Here is a 13,498-nt window from a genome sequence, read left to right on the forward strand (position 1 = left end):
CACAGGTACACACAAAACCACCAGAGACACACACATACTGGGGCTTACTGGGGCTTGCTGCCAGCACACTGACACTTTCCCAATTACCATGCTCAACGTTTTGATTTTGATCTGCAACACAGGCAAAAATTTTACTTTCTCCTGTTCTTCTCAGTCCCACTGGTTCCCTGTCCCAGTTGTGTTGTCACCTTTTTATACCCCAGATCTTGTTCATATGCAAAATTCAGGACCACCACTCAAGTGCCACGTAGAACTAATATTAGCAGCAGCCTAACTAACTCTTGGTATCTGTGTACAAGAATGAAGGAGGAAAAAATGCCAAAGGAGTCTAAGGAAAAGGATGAAACATGAAATAAATATTGGTTTCGACCAGGATTTCGCCATTCCACAGCAAATTTTGGATTTTGATGGATTCTTTACATCTTCTACAAAGGTGTTGGGAACTTTTGGTATGCCTCAGCAGTGTTTATATCCTTCAGCTCACAGCAGCAGCCCCCATACCTGTCAAGTAGATGAAATACATCGTGTGCCCCTGCTCCTACACACAGAAGAGGGGCTGCTTCCAGGGAAGCTGGAATGTAGTATAATTGCTCATCTGGATCATATGCTGCAAGCTTTTAAAAATGTACTTGCAGGTGGACACAGAAGCAAATTAGAATCAAGTCCTGGTTTAGGTTTTCAGCTCTAATGAAGGTTTTGGTAGTTCAGGACTTAGACAGCTGCTCATCAGAACTCCCAATGATATGAGGATCAGGTTTTGGATTGTGGCATGTTTGAATGTATAGTTTTCTTGTTGACAGTTAATGTGGCAACACTGTATGGATTCAAGTAAATGCCCACAGAGGAAAGTTGTACCCAGAACTCAGAAAATACCAGCACAGATGACTCTCCTTCACAAGGCTAGGCTCAAATTTTATCTGACACCTCCAAATAACAAGCAGAGCTCCATTTCATACAGACACAATTTTGTCAGCTTGGTTAGTTTTCTTGTTTTTCAGCTATCCAAGAACCATCTGATTCATTTTATAACTGGAAAGTCAGCTTTGCAGTAAGTGAATTTAGAAGTCATTTGTACTCAACAATGCCTTGTTAACTTTGAGGTTTTGTTCCAGCCAGGGGAGTATGTAATAAACAACTGGCATTATGCTGTGCTCAGTCTGTTCAATCCTCTTTTAGGTGGTTCTCCAAATGGATATTGATAGTGCTCTTATTGCTGTTCCCATTCAGTTAACCTGCTTCAGCTAGGCTGAAGGTAGAGGCAGACAGGGAAAATACAGGCAATCACTGGTGGATCTACCCCTACGTGAGGAGATTCTCCTAAACTCACAAGATTGCAGCGGTCTCCAAGGATCAGCCAATTTTCTGGATGGCTGTTAGTGAAGCTTTACTATGCAGATCTCTCCCTTCCTCCCTCGGGCTGCCTTGGTCTGAAGGTCTCAGTATCACAGGTGAATCATAAGGAGCATTCTCTCCAACTTTTTTATGCAATATGTGCCATTTCCAATAGAAAAGCAGGCAACAGGTTCTTTTCTCTGCTATCTAGGACAGGCAGTATGAACCATATTTTCCAAACTTGGTACTTCAAAATCAGTTTTTTCTCTTCAACGCTGCAAACTATAAAAAGTCTCCACTAGTTTAAAAATTTGCATCATGCCCTGCTGCAGGGAACAAGTGTGCATGTCACATGCCTTCCAGTGCCATCCACCGAAGAGGGAAATATTGCACATAACATGCTCAGCCTTATGGCAGGAATGTGCTGCTTATAATCCCTTTATTGACTAAAGCAGATGGAATCATTTCAGTATCTCTCCCCAAAAAGCATAAAAGATTTAAGTCTAAAAGCTGAGCATCCAAACATAAATTCTAGTCAGATGAGAAAAAGAAGTCAACTCAAATTGGCTTTAGAACTTCCTGTGCAGCCTTAATGGAGTGCCTGACACAGCCTTGTGCTCATCGACCAATTTATGCACAGGATCACAGTAATTTCCATTAATCATAAATAAATATGTATCATACTGTGTGTACAGGTTCTGAAATGGACCTGGGAGGTTTTGCTCTCAAAGAATGACAAGAAATGGCCTAGTTTAGACAGCCCTGACTGTGCCATCAGGAGGTGGGTGAGAGCAGCAAACCCCTCGGGGTTGTCCCCAGGAGGACGGTGCCCCAGGGCTCTGTGCTCACTGGGAACAGTGACTGCTGCTCACACAGCCCTGTGGGAGAAGGAGAAGAGCCTTCATAAACACTCTGCTAATTAAAAAAAAATAAAGCTCCAAAGCAAGAGCTGAACGCATTAACATAATTAGAATTTCCTTGGAAAGTGCCAGCATGGAAGTGCATCCAAAGCAGTTCGTCTCCCAGATTTCACATTTCCTCCAGCTGTTTTGACTTTTGGGGTTTTGTGGTTTCTTTTGAGTGGCAGCATTGATGGAAACCACCAAGCAGAATATATCTGGTGTATAATCAGAACGGAGGCAAATATTTGTGACAACTACTAGGGCAGTAAATAAATACCCTTGCAGCCTCCTAGTCAGTCCCCAGCTACAGCAGAAGCACGACTATATTGAATATGATCTGCAGTAAAATAGTAAGAAAAATCTGTTTGTTCAGTCTAATTTGGTATTGCACAGATGGAGAAAGGACTATGGGTTATGCAGACAGGAAAACTACTTGACCTCTGGAATATGACAAGCCCTATAATTCTGCATAAAAATATTCTTTTATGTGGCCAAATCCTGTAGCTACTTTTAGCCTGTTCCATTTTGCAGGGCCTGTTATGCCGTGGTGGCTCGGCCGGAGCGGCGACGTGGCAATCCTGCAGGAAGGGCAGGCTGAGCAACGTGGATCTTGGCACAAGGTTCTACTTCCACCACACCGAGTCAGCACTTCACAGATATAATTTTTCCTGCTTACTACAGAAGGAACTTCTAAATTCACATTTACAAAGAAAATGCATGTAAACAAATAAGCCAGAGTGGCTCCTTTGCTGACTTCAGTTCACCTCAACTGCTCTGCATTAGCTCTATGTCAATAACTACTCACTGAATTACCCTTCAGCAGGGAACTCCTTCAGATCTGCTTTCTAAAATCATCTTACAGTCTTAGTTGTGCCATGACCCACTCTTCGGTGTCTATGGAAATGTATGGGAAGGCAATATCTAAAAATAAGGTCCCAGTGTTTTAAAATAGGTTAATTATTACAAGAGGAAAAAGGTGTGTGTGATATCCTGTTAAACTATAATGTTACCTACAGGTAAAGTTAAAACTGAGAGAGCCTGATTAAGTGTCCCAGTTATATAATTTTCACATAAGCAAATTAGCATTTTTCAAAATTATGCTGAAATATGCACAATATATTCCAATTCTCAATACACTTGCAGTGATCAAACATTGGGAAGCTAGGAGTGGATTCAGATCCCTGTTATACCACTGACCATTACTTTGTTTGCTGTTGAGAGTGGGGCATAAAAACCTCATTACAGATGAGAATGAGGCTTTTTTCCTCAACAGGGAAAGCCTCCTAAGGGTGTGTTTGGAATCCAAAATGCCTATTTCTGCTGCTACATATTTACATTTGTCCCCTGCCTCTAAATTAAACTGGTAAGTGCAAAACTGATAGCTCTGAATTTTTATTTTCCAAGTACTGACTGTGTCAAGTACACAGAAGTACTTGACATCAAGTGCTTTTTATTAAAAGATTTCATCTCAATGCCATAGCACGTGAGTACAATCTGTTGGAGAGACCATGCTGGTGCTGTGCTGTGCTATGCAAAATTGTGTATATTCCTACAATTGTTTTTCAAACACTAATCCTGCATGGACCAAGGAGTGGTACAACCTCCAATGTGACTGGCATCAGGTAGTAAACTGCTCATGAAGTAAATCAAGCCAACAAGGGTATGGCAGGAAGATTCTTTTGATAAGAAAATAAATAAATTAATGAGCAGCAACAGTTGAAATTTTAGAGCTAGAGCAAAGGAAGTAACTTGAAGTTCATTCACATTACTTGCTGTCATGGGAATTTCCTAAGCTAACTGGAAAATCTTGCACATCTCATGTTTACCATATGCTAGTACAGCAAGTATACAAAGCTGCAAACTTGACAATTACCTTGTCTCTAACAGTTTATATTTACACACATCTGTCCCAGCAGTGCAAATCACTTCTGTCACATCTGGATGTCAAGAAAAGCATCAAGAGATTCTTAACAAAACCCAGGGAAATGCTACCTAAATACAGGGGTATTTCAATACCAGCTTGAAAACAAGCTTCAAACAGGTCATTGCTGTGTTAGTAAATCATCAAGTGCTTGGGAGGAAATGTTCCTTAATGACTAAAAATTTGGGCTGTGCCATATGTGAGAAATGACTTGATTAAAGGATCAAACTAGAGTCTCAAATATTGACCAATAGTATGTAGACAAAGACAGAAGGTTTGTTATGAAGAGAACTTAACTGTTAGTGACATTTGCTAGAAGCTTCACATTGCCAGGAGGGAGCCATGCAAAAAAACTCCAAAATAAAGTAGACAGTGTATTAAATGTGTACCCTCCAAAATGAAGGGTTTGTATACATACAAGTCCAAGCATATGACGTTGCCTTTTCCTTCATGGAAAGCAAACCCTGGTATGCAAACCAGAAGACCACTAAAATGTTGGCATATTCCTGGAAAAAGATCTCCAGAGTGTCTATCCCCCCACAAGCTACATGGGGCCAGAGCTGGGAAAGGTAAATAATCTGACTGCAACACTGAGACTCCTTCAGGGAGATGAGATCTACACGGCTCAGCTCTAGCCTCAGCCATTATAGTTTAATCACATCTTGGGCTGTAAATGAGTGAAACTATCCATTTCATCTGCTTGGATGACCATGAAGGTGTCAATTTTGCCACTGAAATAAATAAGAACTCCAGCACTGCTTCCTGCATTGCTCTTCTGAAGAGGGTAAGTCTCCAAAGTATAGAGCTCTCTGGCAATGAAATTCACAGTCTCATGACAAGAACCATAGTAATGATGTTCATATTACGAAGAAAAACTAGCCAGGCAGAAAGTATCCCTGCATGCTCTGGGGAAAAAAACCCAACCCTCTCTCCCTAAAAACAAAAGCATGAGCACTGCATTTGTGAAGAACATTGTCTGCACAAGGGCCTTGAGTAACTCTTTGTGTTGGAAATAAGACACTCCAGAGAGTAAGAGCAGGGCACAGAAACAGAATTTACAGTCAATGTGACAGTGACTTACTCCCACAGAAATATTCATCTTACCATATGTAGCCAACATTGTTTAAGTTCAAGGGAAACTCCATTAAAAATACAAGAGCATGAGATTCAACCGAATTACTGTGGATGAAGCAACTGTATACACACAAGGAGCAACATTCTCACACACACTCCAGGGTCAGACCTCCAGGGCTGATGCTCCAAGATGTGCTGATAACAGCACAGGGTTTGTACCTCCCTATCTCCACTGCTGTGGGGATCATTATGTAATCCCATGTAATTAGAAAGAGCAAAGTGAGGAAGAGAATAAAAAGAAATAGAGAATACAGTTTCTTTCTTTCCAGTACAACATTTCTGTCACCTCCCAAATTGTATCAATTCCTCCTGGACTTTTTTCCCATTTCAGCAATTATCCAATACAAGCAGGAGAGGTGACATCAGGAAACTAATTGGAACAGCCAGTCAAACTTCCTGCCCAAATCCTCATTCTTGTTAAGAGAAGATTCCAAGGAGAACTTGCAGCCACTTACATTCCCAATTCAAACACTCCTGTCCCACTGAGATGACTTAGATTAATCCTACCTCCCAAGAAAGATGCATTTTTGGATAGCTTAGACATAGTGTAAGAAGATCTATCTCATTTTTAGTTCTTCAACAGCTCTGCTTTTTGCCTTCAGAAATATGTAGCAGCTTCTACAGAAGACACATTAGTCAAATTACTAATTTATTATTATAAATAAGTATATCAAGTTAATGAAGTTTAAAATGACATAGAGGTCAGCACAAAATTCTGTATGGTACTCTGCAATTCTTTCTAGCTACATTTGCACTTTATTGTTTCAGAATCCTATTTTTTCCCCCCTGCCACGTGACAGCAATTACTGTTCCATGAACTCAGACAGTTTGTTGTTTGGCAAAGCTTCATTAAGCTTCTATGTGAGGGAAAGTGGCTGTAAATTGGTGCCATGAATGAAGGGCTCTTCTTCTTCTGACGAGGATAAATCCCACAACTCACATTCTCTCAAATCTCTATTTCATTTTGAAGAACAGTTTTTATTTGTCCCCATTAACGAAGGGGAAAAAGACCATGATTAATAACATTAATTATATCAAAGTGAAGGAACATGGTACAGTGCCATGGTAGGGTCATTTTTTTTTCTTTAAAAAAAAAAAAAGGTTTCAGGCAGTTTACTGGACTCCATCCAATTCCTGCATTAACATTTTATAGCAGAAACTGAGCATGTGGAAAATGTTTGGGTTACCCTCCTGTCTTATATGGCACAGCTTTAGAGTATCTAAACAAATTCATGAACAGCACTAGACATTTCTTTTATACATCTGGGGATAACTGTAGATATGGAACAACTGATCATGGACAAAAAAATCTAACCACTGAAAACTCTGTATGTTCTTTTACTGGGGTCAGAAAGCAGCCGTTCCTCTTTCCTGTGCAATCCTGAGGGAAAAAACTTCCCCTCAACACAGTGCAGCAGAAGCTGTCCCTGCTCTCCCAGCCACAACACGCACGAGCTGGCACGGGACAGCAAAGGGCTTCAATTACCCAAGTGAAATGTATCTGCACCAGGAATATCAAAAAGGAGAATCACAGAGGTTAATTCAGGGAACCCTCATTTTCTCACACAAAGCAGCTCCTCAAGAGGAGAAAACAGTAAAAAACTGTGCTTCAAAGCAGTTTTGCAATCGGAGCTGCTGCTCCTTCTGCCATCTGTTACCACCATATCAGCTCTTTTGAAAACAAGTTGAGCTCTGCACACAAAGCAAAGGTTGCTAGGTTTCCTTTAAGCAATGAATAATAACATGTTCTCTGCACAATTACTGTACTCCCTGAGAACAGCATTCATTTTCAGAGAATTTGAAAAGTAAATCTGTTAATAACCTTAGGAATTAATATTAATTAAACACAAGTTCTTCCAGAAATTTAGCAAAATCCACAAGACATTTTTTCTTCCTTTTGATTTGGAAGAATACTATTAGCTGTTCAAACTTCCCACATCAGACTGTGGTTTTGCTTTATGTTCCCACACTGTATTTTAAGCAAGAATTCTTGTTTTTGATAAAATTCTCTCTCTTGGCAGATGCCAAAACTCAGAATAATTTCCTACTAAGAACAGTAAGAAGAACAGCTTCTACACAACATACTTTTGTACCTCCCAGTCTCAGTGGGAGAGAAAAACCCTACAAAACCTTTCCACAGTTAATAGCCATTTTGAGCATGATACCTCTTTCACTCACTGCCTACCCCAAGTATGTACTTACATGTCTTGTAGAGCTGAGCTTTACAGAAAAGTTACAGCTATTACAATTTAAGGATAAGAGAGGCAAAATTTGTCAGCAGAAAGTGAGTTTGTATTAGATTGTTACAATTGGAAAAATATGAACAAACTCGTCAGGTGAAGTTAAGGATGCTTTCTGGTTTTGTTACACAACTGTCCAAAACGTACATGACATCCCTGACAGACAATGTAACTAAGGTTCCACACTAAATCCTCTGTCTAAAGATGGACATTGCCAGTTTGAAACCTTCCACTACATTACAGACAGGTGATGCATTATACAATTTCTGCTCAGCACTCACTGAAACCTTTTAAACTTGACTGTAAAATCCACAACCAGTTTCTGAAAAGGATGTGTATTTCAAAATTCCCTTTAAAGTCATCAAAACCACAGTGAGTATAAATGATGGTTGTGTCAAACCAAGAACTGCAGAGTAACTGAGAGCACTGCAATGTGCACCACGTTACAGACAGGCACAAGGCAGCTCTTCAGTTGGAGTCAGCAGCACAGGACAGCATCTGTGCCAGTCCCACTTCCCACCTCAATCTGCAGCAGAGACAATGAGAGTTATAAAACCAACGGAGCAGACTCAAGGGCTCTTCTCTCTGGCATTTGAAATTAATGTGAAATGCAATGCTAGAACAGAGAGTCACGGCAGAGTCTCCAAGGGCCCAGTCTGCCAAAGTATGAAAATGGATTGGCTGATTTATATATTTGTTAACTTCTCCTCTGAGTCTTTAGCAGCAGCTAGGAACAGAGGTTTAACACTTCAGACATGAAACTGTCGCTTGGATGGAAGTGACATCTCCCCCCTTCTCATATGCTATTTTTTCTGTGACTGTGTCCCTCTTACATCCCAATGAGACCCTTAGACTGGAGACAGAAACACTGGTAGAGTTTGAAGAGATCCAAGTGCTAAATGTAAATTAGTCCTCCAGTTTTGCAGAAAATGGACTTTACACAGTAGCTACTCACAACTACGTCATCCTCATGTCTTCATCCTGACCTGGAAAGCATCAGCCTATACAGATGGAAAAACCATTCTGTGATCTCTGTCAGGAAAATGCCAGCAGCAGCACCTTTTGTGGCAGATATCTTTAGGAAGAGAACAGACCAGGGCCAGCAAACTTCCTTTGCACAGGTCTCCAGATGCTGTTAGGTAGCATGAAACAGTGCTAAAAGCCTCTGTAATTTACTTCCAACTTGGCTCTTTGGTTGTGACACCTTAGGTGTTAAACCACAATCAAATCACTTTACCTTCCTATGCTTTAGTCTCTCCTTCTATTAAGCAGATATTGACCTTTTTTCATTATACACTCTGGGACATAGAAGTGAAAAGCAGTAGGTAAGAGCTGATTGTTATTATAGCTTCTAATAATAATCCTTGAACTCTCTAAGTCTCTCAGGTAAAATAATTTTGTATGACTAAGCAAATCTCTCAAATCCTTCCAAATCTCTAACTGAACTTTACAATCAAGATAGTAAAGGCAGGGCAGAGAAGAGGGGAGCAATGGAAAATCATTTCTCTGCACTGGAAACAGAACCCATTTCCCAAGGAAAAAATGTGCAAAACACTTGCACCTGGGCAATAGGGATCTGTGTCATGACATAAGTCCCCCAAAACCAGTTTTGTCTTTTTCAAAATATTCCATCTTTCAATAAACATTTAGTTCTGAGACCTTTACTTTATCTTATTAACAGTTATATTTGCAGTAAGAAGACAAATCATACTTATTAAAGGAGAACTGTTTCTTTCTCTGAACATTTTTCTGAATTTAGATGTTGAGTCTTTTCCTGAGGTTCAGAATGATTTGAATAAAGGCTTCATACTCCCAATGAGTGGAAACATTAAGTGGCTTCATCCATATTTTCAAAACATGTGAGTCTTCTCCCCTCAATGGCTTTTCACAACACTTTTTTAACCAACATAGAGAGCAACTGCTCCTTTCCTTAGAGATGGAAGCTGTGCAACGGGGGCAGTCTTCACATGTACCCTTCCAAATCAGCACTCAACTGATGCATTTGCTACTTCAGAAATGGGAACACTGCTTTCCACAGGAGCCAGGAACTTAGAAACACAGTTTGCACAGGACAGAGAGACTCAACTCCATGCCACCATGGAACATGAGCAACTAGGATGCTCTTGCTCTGCAAGGCTCTCTTCCTATCTTTAAAACCAAACTGAGAGAAACTCTGAAGCAGGACTGGCTTGCATTATATACATTCAAAGTACTGTAAGAGCCAGTAAAAGTACCACCTACAAGCAGGGGTGTAAGCTGTCCATTGTGAATGGCAGTGCTGCCTAGAAAAACACCTTCCAACCACAGTTCCACAGCCCTCTGCCAGTTCTCTGCTATCGCAGTGTGAGATCTCAAGGCTTCTGAAGTTAATGGATTGATTCTCACTAACTCAAAAAAACAAACCTGGCTTTTACTTACTGTAGCTTTTGTCTCTGGAGTCCACACGCACACACAGCTGCTGACTAAGCACTACATCAAGAAAAACAACCTTCAAACCTGCTTTATTTCAAAGATAAAATTAAATAGATCATTCCTACCTATTTTTTATTGTTGTTGTTGTCAAAGAAATGACTAATGATCATTTATTGTACATTAAGGCAGAAAGTCATTTCATATCAGGATAGACTTAACTCAGAACTGAAAATAATTTAGGTATGAAGCAGAGTGTGGCAGAATGACACAGGCAAAAGGAAGAATGGTCTTTTGGCTGGGCAGAATTCTGTTATATTTAAAAGAATGGAGTCGTCTTTGAATCTTCAGAATAATTGGTCTCTATTCCCTGCTCAACTGTAACATTATTTAACAACTCAGATCCATAATTAAGTTCATCATCCCAGTGGAATTTTGAAAAGAGGCTTAATTTTCTTCAAGAGAAATGGAGACATTGCAGCCTACCTAGCAGGGTGGCAAATCCATGACTCAGCAATGGGCAGCTGAAAACAGATTGTTTTTAATCTCTTAATCCTCAATATATGCATACATTGAAGGGTAGTCTTTGTGACCCTGGTAATATTTATACTGCACAACATCTATGTTCATTTTTTGCTTGCAGCACTTTATGATGAAAAAAATTGTATAAATGCATAAGAGGACAGCAGAAAAAGCTTAGACCCATCTTTTGGAATGTCAAATGTATATGAAATACTGAACTATTATCAGAATGAAAAGCCTAATATTTGCCTTTTTTTGCTTACAAATGACAAACAGGGTATGAAACCCCCCACTGATCCTTATTAACAATCCATATTTTTTGTTGAGGACTTGTGACTAGAAAGTGCATATAATTTGAGCACCTGCTGTATTTTGCTAGCATTAGGAAACAAGTTCAGGTTTTGGTTAGTGAAGCCCATTCCAAACTGTGACTAAATCACAAAATCTGAAATCCAGTATTCTAGATTTCCAGATCTCTCTAGGTTTGGGTCTACAGATTTGGATCTCAGCACAAAGTTCTGGTTCTTGATAGATCACAAATTAGAAGAGCTCACTTTCCAGTTTAGGAAGAGCACAGCCAGATTCCCCCAGGAATTCAACATGAGCAGCCATTAGTCTTGGAAAGGCAAATCACTGCATGCAGACTTTTATTTCTGCTTTTCATGATTTACAGCCATGTAACCCCAGGCTTCCTGTTCTCTCTACCATTAGTTAATTTAAGTAAACTGTGTTAATAAAGCAAAAAGGCTCTGTGCTCCCCAGTGTCCCAGGCACTTTTTTTGTCTTGTTTACTCTTCTTCATATCTCTCTTTAACAACTGGTTTGCAACCAAGAGAGAGAGCAATAGCCTTACATTTCACTGCAACTCTTTCAGTTTTATTATACTGGCATTTAGGCTTTTGATTATCTTCTGATTGCCACACAAACACACAACAAGCATAAGCTGGTTTCCAACAGCGATGCCCTTTATACTGTACTCAAGCTATGAAGCTTAGAATTCATGCATTTTATTACAGAGATTTCTGTAAACAAACTAAAATTACGTGGAAACTACTTCCAATTTTGACTCTTGAAATTATACTTGAGTCCTGTCTCCTAAAATCCCTCATTATTTCATGCACATCCATCGTTTTAACACAGTATTTAGATAATATATGGGCTATCTCAGGAAATCTGACTCTGAATATTGGTTCTTTGAACTCTTAACAGAAATAAAAAAATAGCTTTATAACTTGTTACATATATAGTCAATATTTATGGCTCAGAAAGGCTCTTACCTTGAGAAACAAGGCTCCCTTGGAAGCCAAGGAGTCCGTTCCTCTTCCATTGGGGTAACAGTGATAGGCAGCATCCATAACAGGATAGCGGCTGGCGAAAAGGAGACCACTGTTCATAAACTTAAAGCTACAGCAGCCATGGCAACTGTAGACCCCAACATCATAGACAATGTATTCAAAATAGTGATGAAGCTGCTCTTTCAATTTCTCTGCAGCTCTTTTGTCAAACACTTCCTGCAAACACAGAAAGTCCAAGTTGGCAGGGAAGAAAGCAGAGATCTCGTGATCAAAGGTCTCATCTGTGTGTTTCTTTTTCCTCACTGAAGTCTTCTTCATGATTGAAGCTTTGTAGAGGAGCTTGTTGTTGACAGTGCTTTGGTCCACTGTACCATCTCCAACACGGACTTTAACTAGGGACTCCCGTGAGGCAGAGTAGCTGTCTAAACTCCCAGAATCTCCTTCCTTCTGTTTGTGGTTAGGTGTTTTGGAGATATCTGCTTCACCTTCGAGTGAGGGCTCTGCTGGGCCACTGGCATGGGCCTGGCCATTGACGGTGTCTGTTTCTGTGTCTGACATGTGGCCATTATCCTCTCCATTTATACGGACAATGCAGGTGTTTTCTTCTCCCTCATTGGCCTCTCCACTTCCACCTTTATCTTCCTCACTGTTGTTTGAGCCAGAATTGTCTCCTTTATACTCCATTGACGTTGTCCTTTTGATGCCAGCGTTAACAGTACGATTAGTGTTATCTCCACCCTGGGGGGAGACCAAGCTGCTGAAACTTGCCGCACTGATGGATGTGTTGGTAGGAGAATCTATGTAGATTTTAATCTGTGGTCTGCTTGCCCCGTTTCGGATCCTTCGGCCAATCTCCTTCGCCCTAGCCTGTGTATTGAAAACATTATTAAATCTTGCCAGTGAATCAGGCAGCAGGCAAACGTTGGCACTGCCAAAGCAGAAGCTCTTCCCACTCCCTGCAGCCTTCCATTCAGTGAGCAGTGTGGCTCCATTGGCATGGTTCTTGTCTTCTAGTCTGGAGTAGATATACGGCCTTCTGGCTGACTGGAGTGGGGACCATAGCAAGAAGCCAATCAGAGCAAAAGGAAGCGAGGCTGCCAAGAGTGCCAAGTAGATGGGAGTGGTAATAATGATGCAGAGTGCATGAAAATAGCATGGGTCATCTGCTCTTTGACGTTTCTCATAGGTGGTTGGAACAAAAGAGGCCACGAGCCTATCTGCCAGCCAGTAACATGGGAAAATCAGGCCCCAGGAAAAGGAATGCAGAATTGACAGAAAGCTGTTGGGAAATGGAGAAGTGTATAAAACCATTGCAACTCAATTATGACAACACTTCAGGGCCTACTACATGATGTCACTTTGTCAAGCATCCATAAGAACACCGGGAGAGGGCTGGGGGAAAAAAAGGTCCAGTCAGAAGTTTGGGGTTTTTTTTCCAGTGAGAGTCAACAATAACAAAACTTTAAGAGCACCATTTCACTGTGTTGGAGTAAAAACGAAACAAGGCCACTGTTTTTGTCTGGCTTTTTGGCATCTATGTTTGTCAGAGGATGTCATTGTTCACTGGGGGCTGCCATGGTGAAATGTTCCCGAGGCAAAACAGGAATCTGCAGAAACAAAAGACAAAACATATGTAACAGTTATTGCAAGCTTAAAGCAGATTCAGATTTTCTCACAACAATTAAAGGCTTATTATGTATAGTGAATACTTTAGCAAAATATAAATTAATCCTAATTGGCATT

General features: G+C 40.5%; 1 protein-coding gene across 1 annotated transcript in view; it reads right to left on the reverse strand.

The window, feature by feature from the left end:
* Nucleotides 1–13,066, reverse strand: part of SMPD3 (sphingomyelin phosphodiesterase 3, neutral membrane (neutral sphingomyelinase II)) — a 31,670-nt gene extending 18,604 nt beyond the window's left edge. The window contains exon 1 of the mRNA XM_009079018.1: nucleotides 11,738–13,066. Coding sequence (XP_009077266.1) covers nucleotides 11,738–13,066 — 1,329 coding nt within the window. The remainder of the gene's footprint in view (nucleotides 1–11,737) is intronic.
* Nucleotides 13,067–13,498: the final 432 nt, after the last annotated feature.

Source organism: Acanthisitta chloris, unplaced genomic scaffold (assembly GCF_000695815.1).
Source record: "Acanthisitta chloris isolate BGI_N310 unplaced genomic scaffold, ASM69581v1 scaffold24507, whole genome shotgun sequence".
In the NCBI taxonomy this organism is placed as follows: domain Eukaryota; kingdom Metazoa; phylum Chordata; class Aves; order Passeriformes; family Acanthisittidae; genus Acanthisitta; species Acanthisitta chloris.